At 36.1% G+C, this 26,080-nt stretch overlaps 2 protein-coding genes and 1 long non-coding RNA gene across 9 annotated transcripts in view; 2 read left to right on the top strand and 1 right to left on the bottom strand.

Annotated features, from left to right (window-relative positions):
• The window catches only part of kcnh6a (potassium voltage-gated channel, subfamily H (eag-related), member 6a), a 54,144-nt gene extending 41,034 nt beyond the window's left edge, over positions 1-13,110 (top strand). For 2 of the 6 annotated variants that reach the window (XM_087242398.1, XM_087242400.1), the window contains 8 exons: positions 214-413; positions 2,611-2,863; positions 4,111-4,304; positions 4,399-4,495; positions 6,529-6,822; positions 7,515-7,695; positions 9,348-9,555; positions 11,909-13,110. In XM_087242398.1, the coding sequence (XP_087098524.1) occupies positions 214-413; positions 2,611-2,863; positions 4,111-4,304; positions 4,399-4,495; positions 6,529-6,822; positions 7,515-7,695; positions 9,348-9,555; positions 11,909-12,178 (1,697 nt within the window). In that variant the 3' untranslated portion in view covers positions 12,179-13,110. 6 annotated transcript variants of the gene reach the window in all.
• Positions 13,111-15,008: 1,898 nt separating this feature from the next.
• On the bottom strand, positions 15,009-25,493 carry dcaf7 (ddb1 and cul4 associated factor 7). Of its 2 annotated transcripts, none has more exons than XM_087242279.1 (7): positions 24,999-25,493; positions 23,132-23,290; positions 20,465-20,576; positions 20,247-20,365; positions 19,923-20,132; positions 19,727-19,843; positions 15,009-16,289 (listed from the first exon to the last, which is right to left on the bottom strand). In XM_087242279.1, exons 1-7 carry the CDS (start codon positions 25,134-25,136, stop codon positions 16,113-16,115), a joined length of 1,032 nt encoding a protein of 343 aa, XP_087098405.1. In that variant the 5' UTR covers positions 25,137-25,493; the 3' UTR covers positions 15,009-16,112. The 2 variants fall into 2 exon arrangements, with proteins under 2 accessions (XP_087098405.1, NP_956363.1); NM_200069.1 differs by having other exon boundaries at positions 15,009-16,285; positions 19,726-19,843; positions 24,999-25,280.
• Positions 16,285-19,552, top strand: LOC147845659 (uncharacterized). The gene is made up of 2 exons (XR_015480941.1): positions 16,285-18,785; positions 18,919-19,552. It is a non-coding gene; the product is annotated as an uncharacterized LOC147845659 (long non-coding RNA).
• Positions 25,494-26,080: the final 587 nt, after the last annotated feature.

The raw sequence follows: 26,080 nt of genomic DNA, 5'->3' as shown, positions 1-26,080 counted from the left end.
TAAAACATTGGGATTTTGTGTTTATTCATGCATTTTATTTTACATTTGGAAGGTATGTCACCAGTAATTTGCAGAATAATAAAAAAATTACATTTTACTCAAACACCTAACTATTAATGGTAATTCAGAGAAAGTGACAATCATAATATAAGGATATACTGTGTACGTGTATCATGATTTTGACTGATGGTAGTCTTTGTTGTTCATTTTCAGCTCTGATGTATGCCAGTATCTTTGGCAATGTGTCTGCTATCATTCAGAGGTTGTATTCTGGCACAGCACGGTACCACACTCAGATGCTCCGTGTGAAAGAGTTCATCAGATTTCATCAGATCCCAGGTGGCCTTCGGCAAAGACTAGAGGAGTATTTCCAGCATGCCTGGTCCTACACCAACGGCATCGACATGAACGCTGTGAGATATATACGCACATGGTTTACAGAGATTCTCTCTTGTTGTAGCGATTTTATACCTTACAAACTGTATATTCTATCCTTCAACCCTCATCATAACATTAAACAGAACTATTATATATAAAATTCTGGCAAATGATCATATTGCTTTTTGGTTATGGCAAACTCTGTCATAATATTCATGTCATTATTCACATTTGTGCCCTCATAAACACCTATAAAAAAAAAACACAAACCTGCAGTATTACATACAATTGCTTGTATATGCTGCCCTGAATAAAGTTCAGAGCAAGATGACGTCTCCTGAACTGACTGAAATTAAGACTTATGTGATAGTAAAATATTTCATGTTTTACTTTTCATTTTGATGCAGTGATTAACATTGCACTGGTTACAACATTTAAAAACATTGCATGCTATTTTAAAACTTATAATAGCAACAGCAACGCAAGTATTAACGATAGGAAAAATAACTGAGATTAATGAATAATGGGACTTTACCAGACTAATGCTTAATGTTGACACGAGAGAGACAAGTAAGTTAAGCTGTGTCTTTTAGGCTGTTTAGGTTGTGTTTTTGCATTAATTGATTATGACTGATTACATGATTCTCTGAGTTTGTCTCTAATTGGCAAGTTTAAACTACATATTGAGCATTTATGCAATACATCTTTTTTTTACAGTGTAACATTTATGAATGAAGCAGATGAAGTTTTACCTGTTAATAGGGTCATTTCTTCTCAAATGCAATGCTAACACCTCAAGATGACACCACTGAATCAGTTTATGAATATCAGTTTGGCTGATTATTGGTTGATATTTACTTTTTAAGCCTCTCCATTACAGCTCCTACATTATAACAAATATGTTTTTAAAATGATAGTTCACCTTAAGGGAAACACTGTGGCTCATTGGTTAGCACTGTTGCCTTACAGCAGGGGTCTCAAACTCGCGGCCCGCAGGCCATTTGCGGCCCTCAGTGCAATATTTTGTGGCCCGCGCCGACCGCTGTACACTGACAGAATCAGCGGAGCGGGGAGAGAGAGCGCTCCCCGCTCCGCTGATTCTATCCGTACACAGCGGTCACTGGCATTCCCCGCCCGCCGTGTAAACAAAGGGGCGAGGATGCCGGTGACGTCACCACGCACCCCGCCCCTTTGTCAGACGCTGTGATGGGCGGGAAGTGTGGAGGGGCGTTGTCGCGCGCGTTCTGATCAGCTGTGTTGTCGCGCGCGTACTCAAGAGCGCTGTTATCGCGCGCCTACTGAAGGGCGGGACCGAGGGTGTGTCGTGTCGCGGGGGCACTTTTGATCATTTTGGAAGGGCACTTTCTATGCAAAACTAAAAAGGGCATGTGCTCTGCACAGGTTGAGCCCTATGTGTGCACGTGCCTGCCCTGCATCTTATATATATTATAGGTAGATACAGACTGGTACAGACTGGAGTGGGGTGGGGGTGTTTTATTTATACATATATACGCCTTTTTTTTAGGTGAGGGAATGGAAGTTTTGAGTGAGTTCCCCCACTTTTTTCCCTAGGACTTCAATAAGTCAAAGTACAGGTCTAGACTTAATGATGATCATCTTCAAGCCATACTCTCAACTGCTTCCGCTCTAAAACCAAATGTGGTTCAGATTTGTGAGAAGAAGCGCTGTCAAGTCTCTGGCAGCAAGAAGTAGGCAAAAGATGCCATGTTCAGAAGAACTGTTTATAATCTTCACTCAATGTTCTATTAATGTTCAGGACACTTCATGTTCAGAAGAAATAATTAAAACTGTTAATAATGACATTTGAGGACTTTTTTTTTGTGAAATCCCTTATGCGGCCCAGCCTCACCCAGCCTTTGCCTCCTGCGGCCCCCAGGTAAATTGAGTTTGAGACCCCTGCCTTACAGCAAGAAGGTCACTGGTTTGAGTCCCGGCTAGGCCAGTTGACATTTTTGTCTGGAGATTGCATGTTCTCCCTGTTTAAATGTCTTCTTTTGTTTTCAGCCGATGAAAGAAACTTAACTAGGTTTTAAACAAGTAAAATCTTTATGATTTGTTAAAATACTTGTTTATAATAAAGGGACTAAGCTGAAAGAAAATGAATGGATGGATGGGTGGATGAATGAATGGATGGTTGGTTGGATGGATAACACTTGTTAACCGAGAGCCAATGCGTGAGAATAAAAAATATATATATACTTTGTGCTGCAGGTGCTGAAGGGTTTTCCAGAGTGTCTACAGGCTGACATCTGTCTTCATCTGAACCGCAGTCTGCTTCAAAACTGTAAGGCATTTCGAGGGGCAAGTAAGGGCTGTCTACGGGCTCTGGCCATGCGCTTTAGGACCACTCATGCCCCTCCCGGCGACACTCTGGTTCACAGTGGAGACGTACTGACCGCACTCTACTTCATCTCCCGTGGCTCCATAGAGATCCTCAGAGACGATGTGGTCGTGGCCATTTTAGGTTTGAGTTATTTCTAGCTCTGCCTTTCCTCTTCACCTTCATTTATTTCAACCTGTTTAATTCCTTCCGTTAAAGGCACAACATGGACAATTATTTTTCATTAAAATATCCAAAAACCACTAGTACAGAGTTATATATTTTACTGATTATGTTCTTAGATCCTCACAAATGTCTTGAAGATTGGTTTATTTTACCTATGGGCTCAAAATGTATCCTGTGTTGCCACGCTAATGACGTCATACCCCCTCAATTTCTGTTTAATAGAAAAAAGTTTTTCTATTATGTTTTAATAGACTAACAGAGCAGCATTAAAACAGCATCTTAAAGTTGATTTAGTTTGATAAAACAACAGCTTCTTCCGCAAATGATCACGAGTGGTAGAACCAGAAGAGATGGACTGTGGAATAATAAAAGCTTAGCTGCATTCCTGCCACATGGTTCTTGTCTCTCAACAGCAATCACTTCAGCATTCTTGTATCAATCTCAACAGCTTTCAGCCTTGCTTAGCTTCATACTACTATGATAATAAGTTTTGACTACTTTAGCTTATCCATGGACACGTGTTCTGCAGGATGCCTGTAGGATGTAATGAAGACGACAGCTGCTATGATTCCACTCTCAGTCACAGCATCAAAAAACTATGCCTTTATTTGTTTTAATTACACGCCCCCTACTGCCAAAAATTACATATTGTGCCTTTAATTTTAGGAACATTAAAATGTATGGTTTAATCATGATAGCTTTTAATCAATGGTCATTTCTTTCAACATACACAATATCATTATCATTAAAAAACATTAATATTTCCAATTTTTCCAAGATTTTGTGGATAAAAAAATAACATAAATTATTTAGAAATAAGATATTTCGTTGTATTGTAATTTTTTACTCTCACTTTTCATTTGAACTTACATTTGTTGTATAAAAAGCTTAATTACTTTGATTTTTTCATTCATTTTTTTATCTAAACTATTAAACTTTGTTTCATAAAAGTCATAAAAACTACTAATACAGATACAGAGGTTTTATAGAATCATTAAAGTTTGGAACTTTTGAGTGTTTTCTTTGCTGGTCCATTCAATGTGCACTGTAGTGTACCTTCATATAGTAGCCACATAAGAATGTAACTCTGTAGTGCCCCTGTGTGGTGGTATTAAAACTCACATAAAGCTTCACATGAAACCCAACTGTGATTATTTTCTGTTTCAATTTCTCTTTTCATCAAATGTTTTTCTTATTGTTTGTAGGTAAGAATGATATTTTCGGGGAGCCCATAAGTCTATATGCCAGGCCGGGGAAGTCAAGCGCTGATGTGAGGGCTCTGACATACTGTGACCTGCATAAGATCCTGAGGGACGACCTGCTGGAGGTGCTGGACATGTACCCCGATTTCTCCGACAACTTCTGGAGCAACTTGGAGATCACGTTCAACCTTCGAGATGTAAGACACTCAAACTCATACATTAGCATACTAGCTAGTGTTTCTCAACATGATTTTCGTAATTATGTGAGTTACTGAAGCTTATGTGTATCAGGTAGACAGAATCATGCACCCAACACCAAGCGAGGACTCAGATTGTGGGTACCGGCGGCCCAGACACCGGAGGAACCCCCTACGGCGAAATCGACCTGGTATGGCTGACCATCTAGTCCACTGAAAATGTTTTGGTGGAGGATGCTACTTTTCTGATCTTTCTTGTTTTTACGTTTTCCTTATAATCTGTGTATTTTAAGCTTGGTTAAAGTATTCCAATTGGTGCCTTTTTTATTGGTCAGAGACAAAAATATTTTTTGAGTATGAAAACAATTACATTTTTCCAACATTAAATTTTATCCTTTTTAATTTAATTGTATTGTTTTTTTTTTAGCAAAAAATGGTATAGCTATGTTTTTCAACCAGAAGACACACACTAAATGTCGTTGAGTGTAAAAGTAGTTTACGCACAAAAAAGTATTTTAAATCATTTTAAAAGACATTTGAAATCATTTTAGGAAATCACTTTAAAAGACATTTTATAATATTTGGGAATTACAAAAAATCTTTTTTTTATCAGTTTATATTTATTTAACTTTTTTTATTTTTAACTTGGAAAATTTCTTTAAAAATATTGTGACATTTTTATGTCGTTGAATCATGCAAAGCAGTTCTAAACTTTTTCAACATAAATATTTTGCTCCATAGACAGACAGTAGCTTTGCCTTCCAAAAGAAAGTTTGCACTGGTCCAAGGTGTCCAGTTTGACAGAAAAAAAATCCATACATAGATAAATAATTCACGTTAATATCTATAAGATGCACTTAGGAATGGTGAGTTTTCATTCCATGATGCCTTTATACATTTTACCCATACCTTCACATAGCCAGTGCTAAGATTTGAGCATATTTATAATAATAATCAACATTCATTTGATGCCTTTTTAAAAGACTACTGTTTATTAATGTCATTGATAGTTCACCCAAAAATGAACATTTACTCACAAACAATATTTTATGCTTCTTGAAAGTACTTAAAAAGTACTGGAATTTCAGACATAAGGATTTAAGGCATGGAAAGTACTTAAAAACAAACACAGGTCCTTAAAAGTGCTCGAGATAAATTTAAAATTAAATTTCTTGGCTTTATTGCAACAATTGTACTCGACTGTAAAAAAACAGAACGAATAAACAGAGAAATTCCTGAAGTTAAAATCTTAAATTTAAATCTTGTACAATAACACTGACAAATAACACACATTTAAACAATATTTCAGAATTTTCTGCATTTAAATATTACCAGTATTGAACAAATATTATTAAAGCTTTTTGAACACTTTTTCTTTTTAAAAAAAGGTCAGTTTTTGAAAATAGCATTTTTAAAATAAATGTTAAATACAGTAAGACTTTCATGGCACTACATAAGCTGAGATATGAAGTACAAAGGTGTTTGTTTTAAAATAAATGGTGCTTTAAAAAGTCCTATAAAAGTCCTCCAATCTGTTGTTAATGAAAGTTAAAAAATTTTATGGAAGTCAGTAGTTACAGGTTTCCAACTGTTTTAAAATAACGTCTTTTGTGTTCAACAGAAGAAAGAAAGTCTAACAGGTTTATGACTAGTAAAGGATGAGTAAATAATGGCAGATTTTTCAGTTTGGGGTAAACTAACATCCTTATATTATTCCTTCCACATTCAACTCAATTCATCTTTAATTCTATAGCACTTTTACAATGTAGATCGTGTCAAAGCAGCTTTTAGTGAATTGAAACAGTGTCAGTCCAGTTTTCAGAGTTAAAGTTCAGTTTAGTTCAGTTCAGTGTGGTTTAATTTTCACAGCTGAAAGTCCAAACACTGAAGAGCAAATCCATCGATTCACAGCTCTACAAGTCCCAAACCAAGCAAGCCAGTGGCGACAGTAATGAGGAACAAACTTTACCAATTGACGAAAGTGAAGGAAAAAATCCTTGAGAGAAACCAGGCTCAGTTGGGCTTGATCATTTCTCCTCTGGCCAAAATTCCTGTGCAGAGATGCAGTCTAGGCACCTTCAAACCTTCATTCAAATCATTAGATGTTTCCCATGTCAGCATAATCGTCTTTAATCATTAAAAATAAGAAGAAATACATATAAAAGTGTATATGAAATTCACTTACAATTCAGATTTTATCTTGTTTTTTTCTGACATTGCTTAGATGGGATGGACCGGGATGGGATGGACACATACCCAGTCCAGCCCTGTTCTCCTGTGGGGAACCACCGGGGGGCGATACCGCTGTCACAGTGGGATGAGTTGTGTAGTGATGGCAGCCCTGCTTCTCTCTCCAGTGAAGAGGATATGAAGCCTCTGGTGTCCGGCCAGGGGGATATGTACTCACTGGGCACAGAGATGCAGGAATTCTCCCCTTCTGCAGTCAGTCTTATGCCCTCCGCCCACAGCACTGCTTCTGCCATGGCTGGACCGCTGACAGGTGCACATCAGTACACAGGTAACAGCTTTATGAATGGTGCTTCTCGAATAATAAGTACATAATTACAAGAATGCATGAATAATATTATTGCAAAGTTTGTTTGTTTTTTGCCATTTTTAATGTGAAAAGTCCAGTAAATGAAGCTTAAAAGTCGTCACCTTGGAATTATAAGGTTCAATCTGCGTTCTGAATGATTTTGAGATATTGAGTTCAAAGTTTTTGCATTCCACATAGCAAACAGTATGTGTGTAACATTTGTTTTATAAATAAAATGTCTTAAAATGTCAACAACCGATAAAAAATATCCCATAATGTAATGTAAAATATTATGAAACTTGGTCTAATCGCTTACTTTCTACATTTTCTTTTCTGTCATTTATTTATTAATTGTATTTTTTATTCATTCATTCATTTTCTTTTCGGCTCAGTCCCTTTATTAATCCAAGGTCACCACAGCAGAATGAACCACCTAATTTTATTTTTTACAAACGTAATTTAAACTTTTATTTGACTCTCTATCTGCATTTAATATAACAGTACAGTACATAAAATCTATTTCATAAAATGTCATTTGTTAGGGACACAATAATAGCACATGTTGTCTTTCGCCAACTGCACATATGTAATGTTTCTTTATCATTTTACTCTCCTATTTATTTATCTTGTTAATTATCTTTGTGTTCCTCTCTATCTCCTCCTCCATCCAGCAGCCCCTCTGAACATTTCAGGGGTATACAGCTATTTGTCGGACCGCAGGGCCAGTGAGTACTCAGAGAGTCAGAGACGTTCCTCTGCGGTGCAGGCATGCTATCACCATCACAGCCCCTGTGTGGGGGACAGACCGAATCAACTACAGGCCCGTCTGGAGCTGCTGCAGTCACAACTCAACAGGTCACTCATCCAGACAGAGAGAACAATAAAACAAGCCGCCAGGGCTCTTTGTACAGTGTTCAGAATATATAAGTTCACCCCTCACAAATCTCTCTTTTAAATTAATTTTAATAGAAATCTATGCAATATTATATTTGAGCATATACATTAGATTAGTCGGTTCTAAAGCCAAATCTGGAGCTTATCTAACAAAATAACTTTTGATAACAGTCCAAAAACTAGTACACCCAAATTTATAAAAATAAAAAATATATTAAATACAAATTTAAAAAATAGGAAAAGTCAAGAGAAGCATTGACAAAGCAGATGACAAATTTTGTTTTTTTTTTTGCAATATTTTTCTTGAATTTAATTGTATTTTCTTTCCATTTCTAAATATGTTTGGTGACTAAAATATTATTTAAATAAATATATCTGTTTTGTTTACTTGCACCAAAATACATTGCCTATATTCACTGAGAAATTTTCAAAATGGGTGTACTCAATTAAGCTGAGCACTGTATACATAAAACCATCAGCCAGTCTTCAAACAGTAATGTCTTGGGCAGGGGTCACCAATTCTGTTCTTGGAGAGCTACCTTCCTGCAGAATTTAGCTCCAACCCCAGTCACTCCAACACACCTGAACCAATTAATCAGGACCTGAAGCAGCACTTGATAATTACAGACAGGTGTGTTTGGTCAGGGTTGCAACTGAAATGGGTCATAAAGGGTCATAAAATTGTCATTTTGAGTCATCAACTATGGTCTGCACTTACCCATGATCTCAAATTACCATCAAACTATCTCTTACTAATGGCATTTAGTGCCCCTAATACCTGTTTTACATTCTTTTATTTATAGTTGATTACTGCAATTTCATTGGGTGAAATTGGTCAATACTGAAAACCTACTATAGTTTAAAAGAGTTGTATTGCATACTCAATATGCATTTTGTGTATTTTCGAAACACACAATAATATCCTTGTATACAAAAATATTTTGTCTTTGTATTTTGAATTATTTAAATACATTCTGTTTAATAGTATCTATAGTATTTGTGCTGGTGCTCATATATATAGTTGAAGGCAAAATTATTAGCACTCTTGTGATTTGTTTTTATTTTAATTTGATAAAAAAGTAAAGTTTATTAGAGCAAGGACATTTCCACAGTATTTCTCATGAATTTTTGTTGTTCTGGATAATTTCTATTATTACTATTTATTTATTTTTTTTGGGGGCTGAAATAAAGCCGTTTTACATTTTAGAAAAAAGTCTTAAAAAGGTATTGAACTTACCTCTAAGATTCCTGCATATACCCTGTAAATACTAGTATCTTGCAAAATGACAAGAAATATATTGTGTACTTTCATCATAGCGAAGACAAAGGAAATTAGTTACTAACTGTTATTTTTGAAAATGTATAAAAAAAATTGTCTCTGTCAAAGATAAATTGATAAAAATATTTGAAAAATGTCTAAATACCGAGTTTTGATCATGTTTTTAATCTCTAAAATGTTTTATTTATGAGAGATCTTTATATAAAACAAAATGTTTTGTACATTTGAAAATGATCTAAGGGTATATTTGTCCTTTGGTGGTTCTATTGTTAAATGTGAAGTCTGCAATTGCTCTACAGCCTCTCTGTCTCTCTCTCTCTCTCTGTCTGTCTAGACTGGAGACCAGGATGACGGCTGATATAAATGTGATCCTGCAGCTGCTGCAGAGGCAGATGGCACCTGTTCCTCCAGCCTACAGTGCCGTTTCTCCTGATCCACTCGCACACCCAGCCCCCCCAGCCCACCCCACCAGCCTCTACACTACAGCAGCACACAACACCACACCCTCCCTACAGATCACTGACGCTTCTTCACCTGGAAAGGCAAGTAGTCATGTGAGGGTGTGATGTTTACACATGGGTTTGTAGATCAACAGTAGATGTCTTTTAGCAACGAAAACATTTCCTGTCCTGTCACCCTCTGTCAATGATCCCACTCAATCTGTAAATACTGGAACAAGTTAAACTCAAAAATGCACTGTTCACACAATCCTAGGTGTAAATGACTTTTATTATTCAGTCAAACCAAGTTAAAAATTATTTTTGGTTTGTCCAGCTCTACACTGACTACAGTTGGCCGATTTTCATCAGTAGTCTAAAAGAAGTTCAATAAAGGGCATGCAAACAGAATAAAAGGTAAGGGGAATATTAAAGCTCTCATTTAGAGAAAACATGCATTTAATTAAAACCTAAAGTCTTAAATTCTCGGGTATTGTGTTGTATGTCTTAAAGGTCCCATTAAATTAAAAATGATTATAATAAGTATTTTCCAAGAGATAGGTTGCGGCTGGAAGTTCATCCGATGCGTAAAAACTTGCTGGATAAGTTGGCGGTTAATTCCGCTGTGGCAACCCCGGATTAATAAAGGTACTAAGCTGACAAGAAAATGAATGAATGAATAAATATTATAAGTATTATTAGCTTTTAGGATATCTGTAAGCTAGTGTACCCTAAAACAGTGACACAATTCATGTTTAGAAGATATACAACTGACATTTAAAGCTTATAGTTTGTCAATTCCGCTTAAATAGATTAATGATTTTTCACATCACTTCTTAGTCCAGTTTCTCATCAAATGCTCTGACATGCCCCGCCCTCTTTAAGACGCTTTACATTTGATGCACTTGAGCTCAACCCCTCTCACTGGCAGAGCGATGATAAAGCAAAATGCCATTGGCTGTTTTATAAAAAAGCGAGGAGCTTCACTAAGTCCCACCCTCTCTTCGTGTTTTGTTTGACATTGAGTCAAATATCGACAAAAATTTACATTTCAAAGACTTTCACGAGACCTTTAAATCATTTTAAACAGGTCTTAATTTTGCTTTGTCCTAGTAAAGCTACTCAGTTTGGGCCGACATCCATCCAATGACCAACAGTACATCTCAATAATAGCTTATTTTTTATGTTTAAGTTTTTTATTGCAAATATACAATTCACAACAGCTGTTTGACATTTTTACAGCAAATTCCACAAATTAATTTCCCGAATCAGGGAAAAAACTAAAAATAATTACACAATTTCTCATCATGATGATACCAGGCCATTAGAAAAAATCTTAACCATGTATAAGTCTAAAATTTTATACTTAATGGCCTTAAAAGTGTTAAAAGTATCTTAAATTTGACTTGATAAAACCTGCAGAGACCCTATATATATATATATATATATATATATATATATATATATATATATATATATATATATATATGTATATATGTGTGTGTGTGTGTGTGTGTGTGTGTGTGTGTGTGTGTGTGTGTGTGTGTGTATATATGTATATATATATATATATATATATATATATATATATATATATAAATATATATATATATATATATATATATATACATATATATATATATATATACATATATATGAGACTTAAAAATGTCACTTATCTGCCCCCACCAGTAATGATATACAGCCACATTGCACTGCTACAAGTGTGATATTGCGTTTATACAATAGTTCGACGCCATAAATGTGTATAAAAAAGAAACTCAAACAAAGAAACTCTCAAAAACCCTTTTGTATGAGGAGCTACTTTCTTGCGCTATTTATCCACATCTGCAGCTGATGCCAGAACAGCAAAAACCCTTGCTAATTCACCAACGTCACTTTAGTGCTAGTAGTTGAATGATTCTCTAGCGTAATGTCTAAAGTGATGATGAAGCAGGTGATTTTGCTCACATTTTAAGATAGTAAGGCTGACCGGCATGAAATGCCATCAGTCTGCAGAGATATTCCAATATTTGTCTGTTGCAATCGGGATTTTACAATAATTAACCCCAAAAAAGCCAGAGCAAAGCCAACACTATTAGTTTCTGTGGAAGTAATACACATGGGTAAAGCATTAAGAGGCTGGACAAGTGCTGTTATTCACAGAATAGCGCATGGCTATCAGCCGATCAGATTCAAAAACTTTTGGCAATCACTGTTCTCCATCATCTACTTCTTTCAAGGTGCATTTTTAGTGCATTAGCACCACCAGCTTTTATTCTGGATGGATGATCTTAGTTTGACTTTTTTATACTGCTGATAAAATAGGCCAATGGAAAACCCTAAGATCATTTTTAACTTGGACTGGATTTGACTGAAAGAATAAAGTCATTTAGAGCTAGAGTTTTGAGTGAATAAAGCATTGCATATCTGTAATGATCAGCCGTGTTTTCCACAGAGTCCTGATGTGGACAGCTTGAAAGAGAAGTCTCCAGACTCTCTGTCCAGCGGGATTCATCTGACGGTGGCTTCCACTGACACCATGTCCATGTCTCCAGAGACAGAGCTGTCTGTGCCCTCTGCTGGGCCTCTTCTCCAGCCTCCAGGCCTGCTGTGCAGTAGCCTGCGCTTCCCGTCACTCCCAGACAGCCTGGAGGGTCCTGGCACACTGGAGGGGTCACCCGAAATCCAAAGGCACGTGTCCGATCCAGTCTTACCCGGAAGCTAGAGGCTAAAAAGCAGACTATTGTTCATTCTGAGACACATTTACTCCACGGTTCCCAATATTGCACTTTTGCAACAAAATGTATTCATTAGGACGTCCGTTAGAGCAAACGAGCCGATTTCTTTGAATCTCTGAGGTTTGTCTCATATCCCTTCTCACTAAGAGCAGGAAGTTCTCTTCTGTCGCGACAGTATTTGGTAACTTTTGTTTGCAACCGAATATGACAAAAAGCGCAGTGGGCAATAAAGACGAGATCCAAGAGTCAAAGAGAGATGCCACATTACAGTTCACCCGCCTCCATCTTGTTTGTTTGTGTCTAGTTTGAAATTGTCCTCCTAGTCTAAACCTCATTTTTTTGTCTGCTTTTGTCAAACTGAGATTCACAGGACAGATTCACTAAAGTAGAACAAAAAAATGTTCAAAGTTTTTCTTTTCAGTGTGTACATTTTCTAATTCTATATATTTTGTGTGTGGTTAGCTGTTTGACCCAAATCTAATGTGTTACTGCATCAGCTTTATGACTGGCACCAAATGAATCTGTGTGTTTGGATTCATTGTAACCAAATGTGCTTGAATTCAGGGTTATGAAATGATTTTCCTCACTGAAGTGTGACTGACTGAGTGTCTGTGTGTGTGTGTGTGAGTGTAGATTTATGATGTGTGATCTTTTTGGAAATGTGATTTTGAATATGATAAAGAAAAACATTCAGGCTTAAAGGATTTGGAGTTCTCAAGGTTTTGGATGGAAGGAAGTGAAGGACTGTTTTTGTAAATCACTGTTGAGATGAAATCAGTGTAAAGATCATTTCACCTCTGAAATAGAAGCAGATGAATGTAAAATGATTGGAAGCCTTTATTGGACTGTAAAGGTTTCCAAATGCACACAACTGTTATTATTATAATTATTTTTTAGATTAAATGTTATTTATAAAGGAGTACTGGTGTTGTACTGGGCTTGAATTTTTGGCCTTCATTTTCAATTTCACCTTTACTAAAGTCTGACTGATATTGAAGGTGCTGTATGGAAGTTTTTGACTTCTCAAAAGCATAAAAATGCCATAATATGTTTGCAGATGTTTAAGAAACATGCTAAGTGAACATTCTTGTTTATCTGAAAAACAATGCTGAAGTCAGCTATTCTGCCTTGAAAATGTTTTCCGTGTCGGAACGCTGTCTTGTTTATGTTTTTGGAACCTTCCCAATGCCAGATTAGCCCATTTTAATTCAGCACCCTGGGTTGCCTTAATGGAAAACAGCATATTTCATTCATTCAGTCGGGAAGACTCAAAGCTAGCGTTCATGACTGAAATGCGACCTCCGGTGGACAGTAGCAGACTTCGAAATGAGACTCACATGAGGTTATTAATTAGCAAATAATATAAATATTACGAGCGTAAGCATTAGATGAGCAGGTTACATTGTAACCCCGTGTCATAACAACACGCTACGAGATTTGCAGTGATAAGCAATTTGACCGTTTGCGCCAGACGAAACACGACTGAAATGTAAATACAGCCATTCAGAAGCACAGAAGTAGTAAGGTTTATAAACTATAAATCTTTAACATTATAAATGTAGATGCTGAATCACTCATATTTTTTGGCATGCACAGTCACAGTTCTAAAGTTTAATTTTCTTACTGAAAAAACAACTTAAACCAGCCTAGGCTGGTTGGCTGGTTTTAGCTGGTCGACCAGTCTGGTTTTAGAGGGGTTTTGGCCTTTTCCAACCATTTCCAGCCTGGTCTTAGCTGGTCAGGCTGGGAGATGACCAGCTTGACCAGCCTAGCCAGGCTGGGAGCCCAGCCAAAACCAGCTATGTCCAGCTTAAACCAGGCTGGTCAAGCTGATTATAGCTGGATTTAGCTGGACATTTTCCAGCCTGACCAGCTAAAACCAGGCTGGAAATGCATACTGATACCATTACATACTGCACCTTTAAAAGGGTTCTTAATGTTCATACTTTCATCAATTTCAAACTATATTGGTGGATTTAAACAGTTTTACCAATTAAAAGTTTGTTACCTAACATCTTTAGGAACAGATAATGCATTTAAATTTATATGAGGTATTGCAAAAATAAATTACAAAAAAAATAAATAAATAAATAACTAAATTGTATATCGGCTATGGTTCTTTTGATTGTTCCTCTTTATTAAAATATAATGGAATGTATTCTCAACATTAATTACTACTAATGTGTACACATTTTTGCACCAAAAGCTAATTTTGCTAAATTATTCTAGTTTTAGTTTGGTACTGTATATATATACATACATACATACATATATATACACATACAGATATATATATATATACATGTACTCAAGATACTTAAGATACAATAATACATTAAAGCAATTCATTTAATTTCCGTGTATTTTTTTACATACTATTGTATTATTTTTTGTTTGAATTAGTTTATATATATATATATATATATATATATAAACTAGAATGATTTTTTTTTAAAAATCTGTTTATTTTGTAATGCAGAACATTTAACAGTTTTAAATAATTTATTAAACTATTCTAAACTGGTTACTATGAGTACTATACTATTTTATGAGTAAAAAAAAATATGAAAGACAATATTGCACTATTGAGCTTTAAGGAAACATTAGACAATGACCAATTTCAATTAATATGTCAAATCAAAAGTTGGTTATAGTTATATATATATATATATATATATATATATATATATATATATATATATATATATATATATATATATATATAAATAATTTCTAATTTCCACCAATAACCAATATTTTACTTGTATGCTAGTTGTTCATTTTCTGCTGTTGTCATGATAAAGAAACGCTGAAAGCTTTATGAAAGAACAAGAGTTTATTAAGTGAGTTTAATAATAGAAAAGCATCATGGCTGGACACACACACACACACACACAGAGAGAACTACTTACATAGAAACACTCCATCTAAGAGTGTGAGGTGAGGATGAGGATCCCACACAGCCTTGCAAATTCACTTTTCGTTTCGGTCTCGACCAACGAGAGTGGCGTTACTACAACATCATATTTGCATAACAACAGAACGACTTCATGGATAGACCAAATATTGACTCGCGATGCAAAACTCTTCTGGAAAAGCAAAACTTTTGTCCTACCTTGTACATAATATTTATATATGTATACAGTACACGTTTCACTTCGAGCACAAGCATGCTGAAAGGGGGATGTTTTTATGGAGGAAAATAAAATTAAAGAAATAAACAGGAGTTTTTCACAATTGAGTTGTGATGAATCTTTTAATAATAATAATAATAATAATAATATAAAAAAATGTGTCATTTTTCTTAAACATTGATGTCAGCTAACTGCTAGAAGTGTGTATTTGAGGAACAATTATCAATGTTTACCAATGACGCTGAACATTTTATCTCTATATTATTCGCATTTAAGTGTCCAAGGCTACAAAAAATAATAAACAAGAATCAAAATGGCACCTTCCTGAAATGACCAAAAAAAAAACAAGAATCTGAAGTTCAAAGGACCTTTAAAACTGCATTCATCTGAATGTACAGATGTTTTGTACGTCAAGTTGGCAAATTTTTATCTTAACAATCCTAGTTGCAGCATTTTCTTAAATCGTTTTTTACCGCTCAAACTGAATAAACATGTATCTCTCCCTACAATCATAATAATAATAACCGACAGTTGTGTTTAAGATCCCATTATGAAGACTCTGGGAACCCAGCAAGTAGGAAAACAGACCATTATAATAATAATAATATATTGTGCAGAAACACAGATGCTCATTCACGCCGCCTCATTCTCCCAGACGAAAGAAGTTACACACATTGTTCAGACCGCCGTTCCCATTGGCCCGTTCATCCAGTTTCTGCTCTTGAAACCCCAAGACCTCGGGAACTTTAGAAAAACAAGTCTCTGCTCTGCCGAAGACTCTTTTCCTCTACACCCGCAGGATCTCCAGGCAGTTGTTGTAGCAAATGGCGATCCAGTCTGGCTGAGTGGAGGCCCACTGCACGTTGTTGATCTCGCCCTCGGCTGTGTAGGCCAGGATGGGGTCCTCGATGGCTCTCGGCATCTGCTGGATGTCCCAGATCAGAGCCTGGTGATCGTCCGCTACAGTGGGGTTTAAAAGACAAGAGGGGCCAGGTAAAGAAGACTTGTATCAAATGGTAAAGCTACAGTCTTATACTGACGCGCTTCAGCTCGCAAACCAAAACGTGTCAATAATTAAGTTATTTTATTTTTTTTTAAGTTGGTCTTTAACACCTTTAGAGTGATTGTTAGGCTGCGTGCAAAACGAGCTACCACTCGAGTCTGTACTACTTCTTAATTTGAACTCATTACACTATTATTAGAAACGTTTGTTCTATATAGTATGAATGAGAGTAGAATGAATCTGCCATTTGTCAGTAGCATTGGTTCACTCCCATTCAGGAATTCTCTAAGGTGGTATCATGGGATAGCTTAGTTTCCATTGAATGCACACTTCAGAATCTCACCAAAAGTAGTAGGTCATTCGAGTACTTCGCATACAGTTTTTCCAATACCATAGTATGCAATTTTGTATAGTTTGCCTTAGATAACATGCTGATGCTGCTCACACTGCTGGGAGTAGAGTTTGGATGAGAATGTAAACGTGCAGCACATTTTCTTCTTAAAAATGGAATAAATATCCAACAGAACTCAAAGAAGGGAAAAAAACAATGGTTAAGAAAGCATCGGATCACTGGGATGTGGATGTTTGCACCAGCTCTGCACTCATCATGTTATGCAATTTTTGTTTATTTACACAAGGAAAAACTAGCGATGGGCTGTTGAATTATTACAAAATTCTGCACAGTCAGATTGTTCCTAGTCTACAATTATTAAAATAAAAACAAGAACAATTACATTTACCACAAATAACATCTACTATATAAAGGAATACACCATTATTGCTGCCTATTATCAAAGACATGTTACTCGTATACTTTTGAATGGGGAAAAGCGTAACTGTCACTATGGTGATTGAAGCCCCGCCAAAGAGCTTAGAATGACCAAGAGGCGACACTCGACAGCCCCGCATTCCGCCATTGTGGAGTAAAAGCGATTGGCCATCTATTGGATCTTATTGCTATCGCGATGGCAAGCAGCTGTTTTTTTTTTTTATTTATTTATTTAAAAAGCGCATTAATACAACAGTTACTATCACAATCATCAGCACTATTAATAGTTTATTTTACAGATTTATAAAATGCTGTTGTTCTATTGGAATTTTTATTTCAAAATGGCTGCCGCGCCATCTAGTGGTTGTTTTCTAAATTGCACAAAAGTGTCGCCTCTTGGTGATTCTATGCTCTTTGGCCCTGCCTTTCAAGTACAGGAGCTAATTAGCGATCGCTATATGGTGAATAAAGCCCTGCCTTCCAATACAGGAGCCAATCAGCGATCGCTATTTAATGACAACTCTGAGGGAGGGGCTCGGTGCAGACGCGACTTTCCAACGCAATCTCACGGCGATTTGTAACTTTTTGATTTAGTAGCTAATTTGTATGAATTCGTACAATTTAGTACGATTTGCTCATCACCTGATGAGGGTTGGGGTTAGGGGTGGGGTTGGGTGCCGCGCCTCTTTTTTGAAATCGTATATTTTTGTACGACTAAACTCGAATTAGCCACTAAACTGACAAAACGTAAAATACCTACGTTTCTTCATGAGATCAGGCTGGAGTTTCTGCAGATTTTGTGCGATACAAACATTTAGAAGTGAAACTACACAGACAGTCGTTGTTTATTTGATTGGTTATTCGCAATATGTAATGTAATCATAAGCTTGGCAATTAGTTTTGGAGAATTTGATGTTTCCCCATTCAGACAGAATACCTGAGCATAAGGCGTTTCAAAAATGGTCGCTAAGTGAAATTACTTGCTTTAAAGGGACTTTGCCATTTTGCAATTTTTAAGTCTAACTAGCTAGCTAACATTGTAGCTACATATCACTTATGGCTCTGGTACAAGCAGTTAGTCAGGCGCACAACCACTTTAAGCAGGGTTCTGGCATTGAGGTGAGACGTGCTCCACTGTATCGCACACTACTGTGAAGTGATCTCTCTCCTGTATTTGAAAACTTGAATGAAGTTCCACCAATTTTACATTTAGATTGTTTCGTCTAGTTACCTTCTAGTCTTTAAAATTAGTCATTTTGTGGAAAGATGATCACGAAATATACATTTTTCCTGGCATTATTGCTTCTAGTTGTGCAGTTTTACTGCAGTTTAGTGCTGCCTAATGTGTGGGATTATCACTATTATAGTTGTGCCACATCTACTGCAAAGACCTTTACATTCCAGGTCATGCCATCCAGCTCTTAATGGATCCGCTCCTGGCCTACAAATGGCAGGAATGCCTAAACCTTTTTTACTCATCATGAAGCTGATCATTTCATTTTGTTTTTTGCAGTGATAGAAAAAAAATGTTTAGTCATGTGAACCAACAACACAGAAGTAGCTGCTGCTGACTATTTTTATATAATGGGTTTGGTGCTTCATGTCTCAAATTCAAAGTGTTAGTAGTGACAATTTTCTCTGACCATTTGGTGATCAACAATGTGTACAGCTTTTAAACCTCACCCAAGGTGGCACTTAAAATCTACATTCACAATGTTTATTTTGCAAACATAGATTACTATTCTTTGGGTGAACAATTTTTTCATTCAAATTCACAAAAAAAAAGAAAAAAGTTTGTTTTAGTAATCTTCAATCAAAAAGCCCATTTTGAGTGGCAGCCATTTCTGATGACGTCAGTTTAACGCTTTAGTTATCAAATTCTTAACCACGCCCATCTTACCGTTAGTTTGCTATCAGGGAATGATGCGTAAAAAGAAAGCTCCTTCCACTAATCAATTTTTTGTTTGTACGTCAACAAAATTAAAATAAATATGTAAACGATTTAAAAAAATTATGAGGTACTAAATACAGAACGAAGTGAAAAAGCCCCCAAAACTTAAGCCACATGGAACTAAACCACACAATAGAAAATACCCTCTGGTTAAAATCAGGGTATCTTCCGTCCAATCCATATCCGTTTTCAAACAAAAAAAGGAAAATGAAGAAAACGGCTGTTTTTCCGTTTTTCATTTGGTCACAAGAAACGAAAAAATGAGATTTTGGCTCAATTTTCATTTTTTTAATTTAGGGTAGGAAAATGGATAAACCACTTCAAAATTAATTATACAAATGTAGGCGGTGCTGAAACGCCAACTTTCCTTTCATTGGTTGATACACTGATTGGTTAACAGCTATAAACCTGGTGACTAAATCTGACTTAAGCGTTTGCTGTTTGAAAAGGAAATGGGATAGAATGGCACTGAAAAATAAATTCAGTTGGCAAAAAAAAAAAAAAGTCAACATGACAATAGGCAAAACACAAAACATTAACATAAAAAACATGGTGGAGAAGAATGACATTTTGATAAACGGAAAGTAGAATTTAAAACAAACAAACAAAAATCCCTGATATTCCAGGACTTGGAATGTGTGTGTGTGTGTGTGTGTGTGTCCGGGTTGGTTTCTAACCTGCTGTACATATGTGGCAGGAGGAATGAGGTGCCCAAGCGATGCCATTCACACAGGCACGGTGATTATTGAGTCGAGCGACTGGTGTACACGGCACACGCACATCCAGAATCACCACCTGACAACAGTACAACAACATTATATAGTAAACAACAAAAAGACTACAGACATCTTGCTGAAGAAAAAGAAAAACAAACCTCCATGCCATCCATTGCCATGGTGGCCAAGTAGTTAGGGTCCTGTTTGTTCCAGCAGAGGCGCAGCAGTGGGTGGTGTTGAGGGTCCTCATAGATGATGGTGCTGTGCTCCAGGTGTCGCAAATCAAACATACGCACAGACCCATCCGCACCTACTGACGCAAACATATCCCGACCTCCACCCGCACGGCTGAATGCGATGTCATACACCTGAGAGCCATTAGAAAAGCAGGATTTAAATGGGGAGAGAGAGAGTTGCAGAAGTTGCAGAATGACATCAATCTGAAAAGAGAACATGAAGTACTGGCTCGAGTTGTTCCTAACCTCCTTGTCGTGAGCAATTAGCTGTGTTTTGACGTGACCCGACACTAGGTTGACTCTTCCCAGGACCTGTCCTGTCTCTAGACCCCAGATTGTACAAGTGGTGTCAATACTAGATGTCCCTGAAAAACAGAAAATAAACATACATTTTGAAAAACTGATGGGCTTTTGGAAGGCAAACATACAAATGCACAAAACAAAATTCTTCCTAAAACCCTTACCCAGGAGGTTGGGGTCCACTTCATTCCAGTCAAATGAGGTGAGGGGTGCACAGAAATCAGAGTTCTTATTATTATTCAGCAGACACTCCAGACGGGTCTCTGTATCATTCACCTGACAACAACAACAACAACATACATCCAGTTCACTTACTTCATTCATGCACAATGAGTTTCACTGTCACAGTATTAAAGGTGCCATAGATTGCAAAGAAGTTAAATTGTTCTTTGAAATCGATATAGTAGCTATTAGTGTTGTCACGATACTGGAATTTCCAACTTTGATACGATACCTTAAAAAAATATCGATATTTGATGCCATTTTCACATGGAAAAATTATTCTACATTAAAGGTTTTCAAATGAAGTAAAAAGGAGGAAATAATTACCATATAATGCTCATACCAGGTATGTCAGCAGTCCTGAAGTCCAAAATTCAATAAATTACAAAAAAAAACTAAATTAGTGCAATCTCAGCTTATTTTCTGATTAAAACTAGTGTTAAAATCTTAATATTATTATTAATTGTTCATCTCCCTGCTGGTGAGTAGAGAGTGCAAGAAAGCAAAGCCAATATCGATACTAAGCAAAAAGAAAAATTGTAACATTTGAATTATTTCAGTATTAATGTATCAATATTTTGACAACACTAGTAGCTATGAGGCTTAGAAAAGTTTTACCTTTTTAGAATAGGCTTAATTATAACTCTAGAAAATATCCCTAGAACGACAACCATGTTTTTGACCATATTTGGAATGGTCGAGAATAATAACGCAGTAGCTCGTCATAACCTGGGGCCCGTTTCAGAAAGGAGGTAAAGTAAAACGCAGAGTATTTTAACTCCAAAATGAGAGAAACTCTGGGTTTTCCATTTCAAAATGGCAGGCTTGTCAAGCTGGAGAAAGCAAGGTAAGTCAAGCCAGTTTCTGAAAGAGAGGTAACTTTAACCCAGAGTCAGTTACCGTGGTAACTTACTTTGTGAACCTAACCTGGTCAGGAGCAGGTTTTATTCTCTAAACTCTTGAGTTTCTGTCGGTCTTCTCCCCTTTTTTTAAAAGACGAACATGTATTTCTCACCTTAGCCTTACATTTCCACCCACCTATTTTTATGCATTTTGCATATGCGCATTAAAAAAAAAAAATCAGTTGATGGAAACGCCAAGATGCGCATAACTTTTGTAATGTCATCTTTAACTGATGAACATAAAAGTGGGAACCTTAAATTGAACAGGTTATCTGCATTCTTGTTTTGTCAAATTTTTTGCAGAAACTATGCAGACGCCTTTTTATGTAATTTTATGCAATTACATCTGAAATAACCGAAATTACAGCCAATTCCCCACTTTTTTTATGTAAAAAGTCAATAAACATCACACATTACATTACTTTTTTTATTATAGTTAAATCTTTCAATACTTTGAATGTAAACTTACGCATTAACTTGAGCAGCTGTGTTTTTCATTGCTAACTGTCTTATTCACTGATGCAGTGGTGTCCCTTTTTAAATATAAGCTCTTATTTGCTGTAACTTTGCATGAGCACATCAAGTTCAGCTGGAGACAAAAATGCTGATCTCTTTTTTCAGATGTTGCCATAGTCACTCGTAATATCTGTGCTCCATTGATAATGCCTTTTTTTATTTTTATTTTGCAGTGTGCACATTGAGCCAAGCTGATTGATCCAACTTAAATCAGCTGTTCTGAAAGCCAAAACTCTTGAGCTGATTGAACCTGCTTACTGAAAAAGGCCCCTGCTCTCTCCCACACAAACACACAGCGTGATGTACTCTGAAATACACACGTTCAAAATAAACATACTTCATTTGTCCCAAAATATTTATGCAAATTGTGTAGATGCCTTGAATAATATTTTCAAATGAAGATGTGAAAAGGTTTATTTGAAACAAATGGTGTTTGAGGCTCATAATATGTCATTTTCTTGTACTGGACACTTTTTATTCAGCTATGCCCATGCATATCTAGGTTTTCCTTATATGGCATCTTTAAAGCTAAAGTATGCCTGATTGTTGACTTCATTTATTTCTTAATACATATTCCTGTTCTAATCGTGAACAACAGTAATCCCTGTTTATATCCTGAACAAAGCTCCATAGGCTTGTAAGAGATTAACATAACTCCAGCCTGCAGTCTTCATTAGATGTCAGCAAACACTCAGTTTACTCGGACTCTTTAAAGCTGTAGTTTGAGGCCTGGAACAGTTTAGTTTGTGCTGCATCCATGTTGAGAAGACATGATCCACTATGCATTCACTTCCAAAAAAAACAAACAAAACAAAAAAAATAGGAATTTGCAATGGATATGGTAAAACTGACACTATTGTTTTATCAGTGTGTATACAAGAGCTGAAATTCAGATATGGTCATATATGATTTAAATTCAAAAGTACACTGTTGTAAACAGAATAAGCCATTTGACTAATCAGAACAAGGTAGACTCTTGGAAAGAAGGGGTTTAGAGAGATTGAATCTTTGAACAGACTGATTCAGGTGCTTCATGTAAGACGTAATACTGCAATGCATATTATGACATGACATGTGTATTCTTGATCTAGGATGAACTCATTATAGAAGATCTCCAAAACAAAAAGAGCAAACTTTAATATTGCATAATAGGGGCACTTCAGAAACTGTACACGTGCTCCTCCTGCATACCCTCCATATGCGCAGATAGTCTCCACTGGTGGCCAGCAGGTCTGGATAGACGCCTTTGGTGTCTGGGATCCACATGATCTTGGTGGTGGGGTACGGATGATCAAAAGTGTTTCTGCATACAAACTCTGAGCTCTCCTCCTCAAGACCAACCAGCTGGACCTGAACATCACAAAACAAATAGCATGATGTCATAAGTTTTTGACAGCATTAAAGTAGCACCTTTTTCATTTTTATAGACAATTATATATTTCCCCACTTTATTTTTGTGATCATTTTTGGTTGTGACTGCAAGCACTATATGTTGTGCCAAAAATGTGTTTTTCGGTTACCTGTGGAGCAAATATCTAAAAAAACTAATATATTTACCTTCAATTTTCTGCTTTGAGGACTGCTGATTAAATTAGGGCTGGACGATATGGCACAAATGCAACCTCAATAGTTATTTTCCACATTAAACGATGACAATATATATTTTACGATACAAGTTGTTAATGCTTCCAGATTTAAAAGAGTACCCCAACAATGACCGAAGCCACAAAATATTAGAGGGTCCATTAAATGGCATAACATATTTTCAGCTGATAAATTTTCAGTTAGAGTTGTGGGATTTGGTGAAAACACCTAAATGCAATTTTTTTGACAGACATTGCGATTTTATTTGTGATTTAATGTTGTAGTCAAGATTCAGCTCAATAATTTGTAAGTTATGGCAACAACTCTGCGACAGCTCTTCAAAATGACCTATGCTTGTTCCGTGTCTGTGACTGAAACTAAAACATTCCCACATCACGACATGCTGTTTTTCTTTGATATGAATTCTTCTATTAATGCTTCAGCTGCAGATGCCATATTCCCACCTTCCCGCATTTTGCTGTTTGTTTCCTTTTTTATTGAGGGTTTTCGGCATAGTTTGGTTGTGCAATTCTGTTTAGGCAGAATGAAAGTGTGCTCACTCAATTGGCTAGTAAGACTGTCAAGCTACTACAACAGTTTTAGCGGGGGAAGCTAAATAATACTTCATATCGCAGCCTCTTGCGATTAACTTGTTGCAACGTTTCGAATTGCAATTCGATTAATCGCACAGCGATTTCAGTAGCTGAAAAAATGGTACAGCTCTAATATCATCAAACTTTCAGATTCCCATTGTGGCACATTTCTGCTGTGTGATTGGCTCTTAGATCAATATAGAGTAAAAAAGTCCAGTGCTTATCATTGTTATTTATATTATATAATATTGTGATTCGATATAATATTTATATAATATTATGTATTCATAACTACGTGTGTTGGGGGATGAATAGTGTTTGTAAGTATATGCTGTGAAAAGTGTACATGTGAGTGGTAGATTTTTTTATGTGATAAAAGCACAATAAAATGGCTGTATTTAAATGAATTCTTCTGGTCACTGACATGGGACTAATGATAAAAAGAGTCTATATTTATTTTCCCACAAAAAACAAAAACAAAAAAAAAAACAGTGGTAATGATTAAATGAAATGTCTAAAATTATTGAATTTTCTGACAATTATCATCAAGACTGGTGCGGGTGGTACAGAAAAATCTGTCAGTGAAAGGGTTTTGAAAGCCCTAGATATACTTCTATTATGAATTTTAGACAGACATTTTGTCCTCTACGAACCTATTCGTAACCTTTAATTCGCACACGCTAAATACAAGATACAAAATAACAGTCGCTTAAAATAGACAATTATTAGTGTCTGTCATACATTTGCGCGTTAAAATTCCAACACTGTGGAATAACCTGCACCTTACATGCTTTTAGGCTACACACTTCACTTTGCGAAATGATAGCGTGTGTCATAAGATCAGACATAAAGCACAGTGTTGTGTGGCAGCAGGTGTTTACCTTGTTGTTGTACTCCTCGACGAAGCTGCCGAGCGCGAGCCGAAAACGCTTGTCGGGTCTGACGCTCCAGTTCATAGCATAGACGGTCCATGGCGCCTCGTATTTGTAGATCTCTTTTCGTTTACCGTGCAACGACATGCTTCAATCCCAGTGATCGGCGACAGCTAGAGAGAATTAGGTCGTTAGGAGTAGCTTGATTCGACGGGATGTTTAAAAAAGGCTCTTACAGAGATAAATATGGTCTCGGGTTTGTGCAGCGCGAGACAAAGAGAACGTCATAACAATCCCTCTCCGCAACGGCCGCGAAAACGACGAGCTGCCTACAAAACAGCACGATTCCTGCCTAATAAAACACGCAAATAACCATCAAACATTCATAACTGCGTGTAGCTAAAGGGCCATGTTTTTCCTTAGTCCCGACGGTTTTAATTCTAACTTTAGAAAGCCCTAAATAGGCCCTACCGCTCAACGGCGCATTTGGTCTGAAAGATGTGTGTCTGCGTTTCAAAATAAAAGTCCCGGATAGAAAATGGGGGTTGAGCGCTGAGGCTATTTATAGATCCATGTTGCTAGTTGATTATTTTACTTGCGCATCAGCCATGGAAATTAGCAAAGTGTAAGATTTTTTTTTTAAACTGCAAAAACACTAATCGCAGTATGAAAATGTAAAATAAGAGTGAATATCAAACAGAGAATAGTGAAATATGAATAAAAATCTGAAATCTGATTTAAACAGAAGTGATTAGTAAAAATAATGTAAAAAAATGCTTGTAAACATATTTCATTCTCACTTTAAATTTATTTCAGTGTCCTAATTATCTTTGAACCTTTGAAACCTGCAAAAACACTAAATAGATTAAAATGCAAACATAAATGATAAAATATATAAATAAATTAGTAAATAAATAAATAAATTCTTCATAAATAAAACATTACATAAATTAATATGCAAATATATAAATAAATGAATAAATAAATCCATAAATTATTGCATAAATAAAACATTAAATAAACAACATTTGCAAATTAATAAATGAATATAAATAATATATAATACGAATATAAATAAATGTATATAAAAT

The sequence above is a fragment of the Danio rerio genome, chromosome 3, assembly GCF_052040795.2.
Source record: "Danio rerio strain M-AB ecotype USA chromosome 3, GRCz13ab, whole genome shotgun sequence".
NCBI classification, from domain to species: domain Eukaryota; kingdom Metazoa; phylum Chordata; class Actinopteri; order Cypriniformes; family Danionidae; genus Danio; species Danio rerio.
The sequence above is the reverse complement of the archived record's forward strand: the minus strand, read 5'-3'. Positions and strand labels throughout refer to the sequence as shown.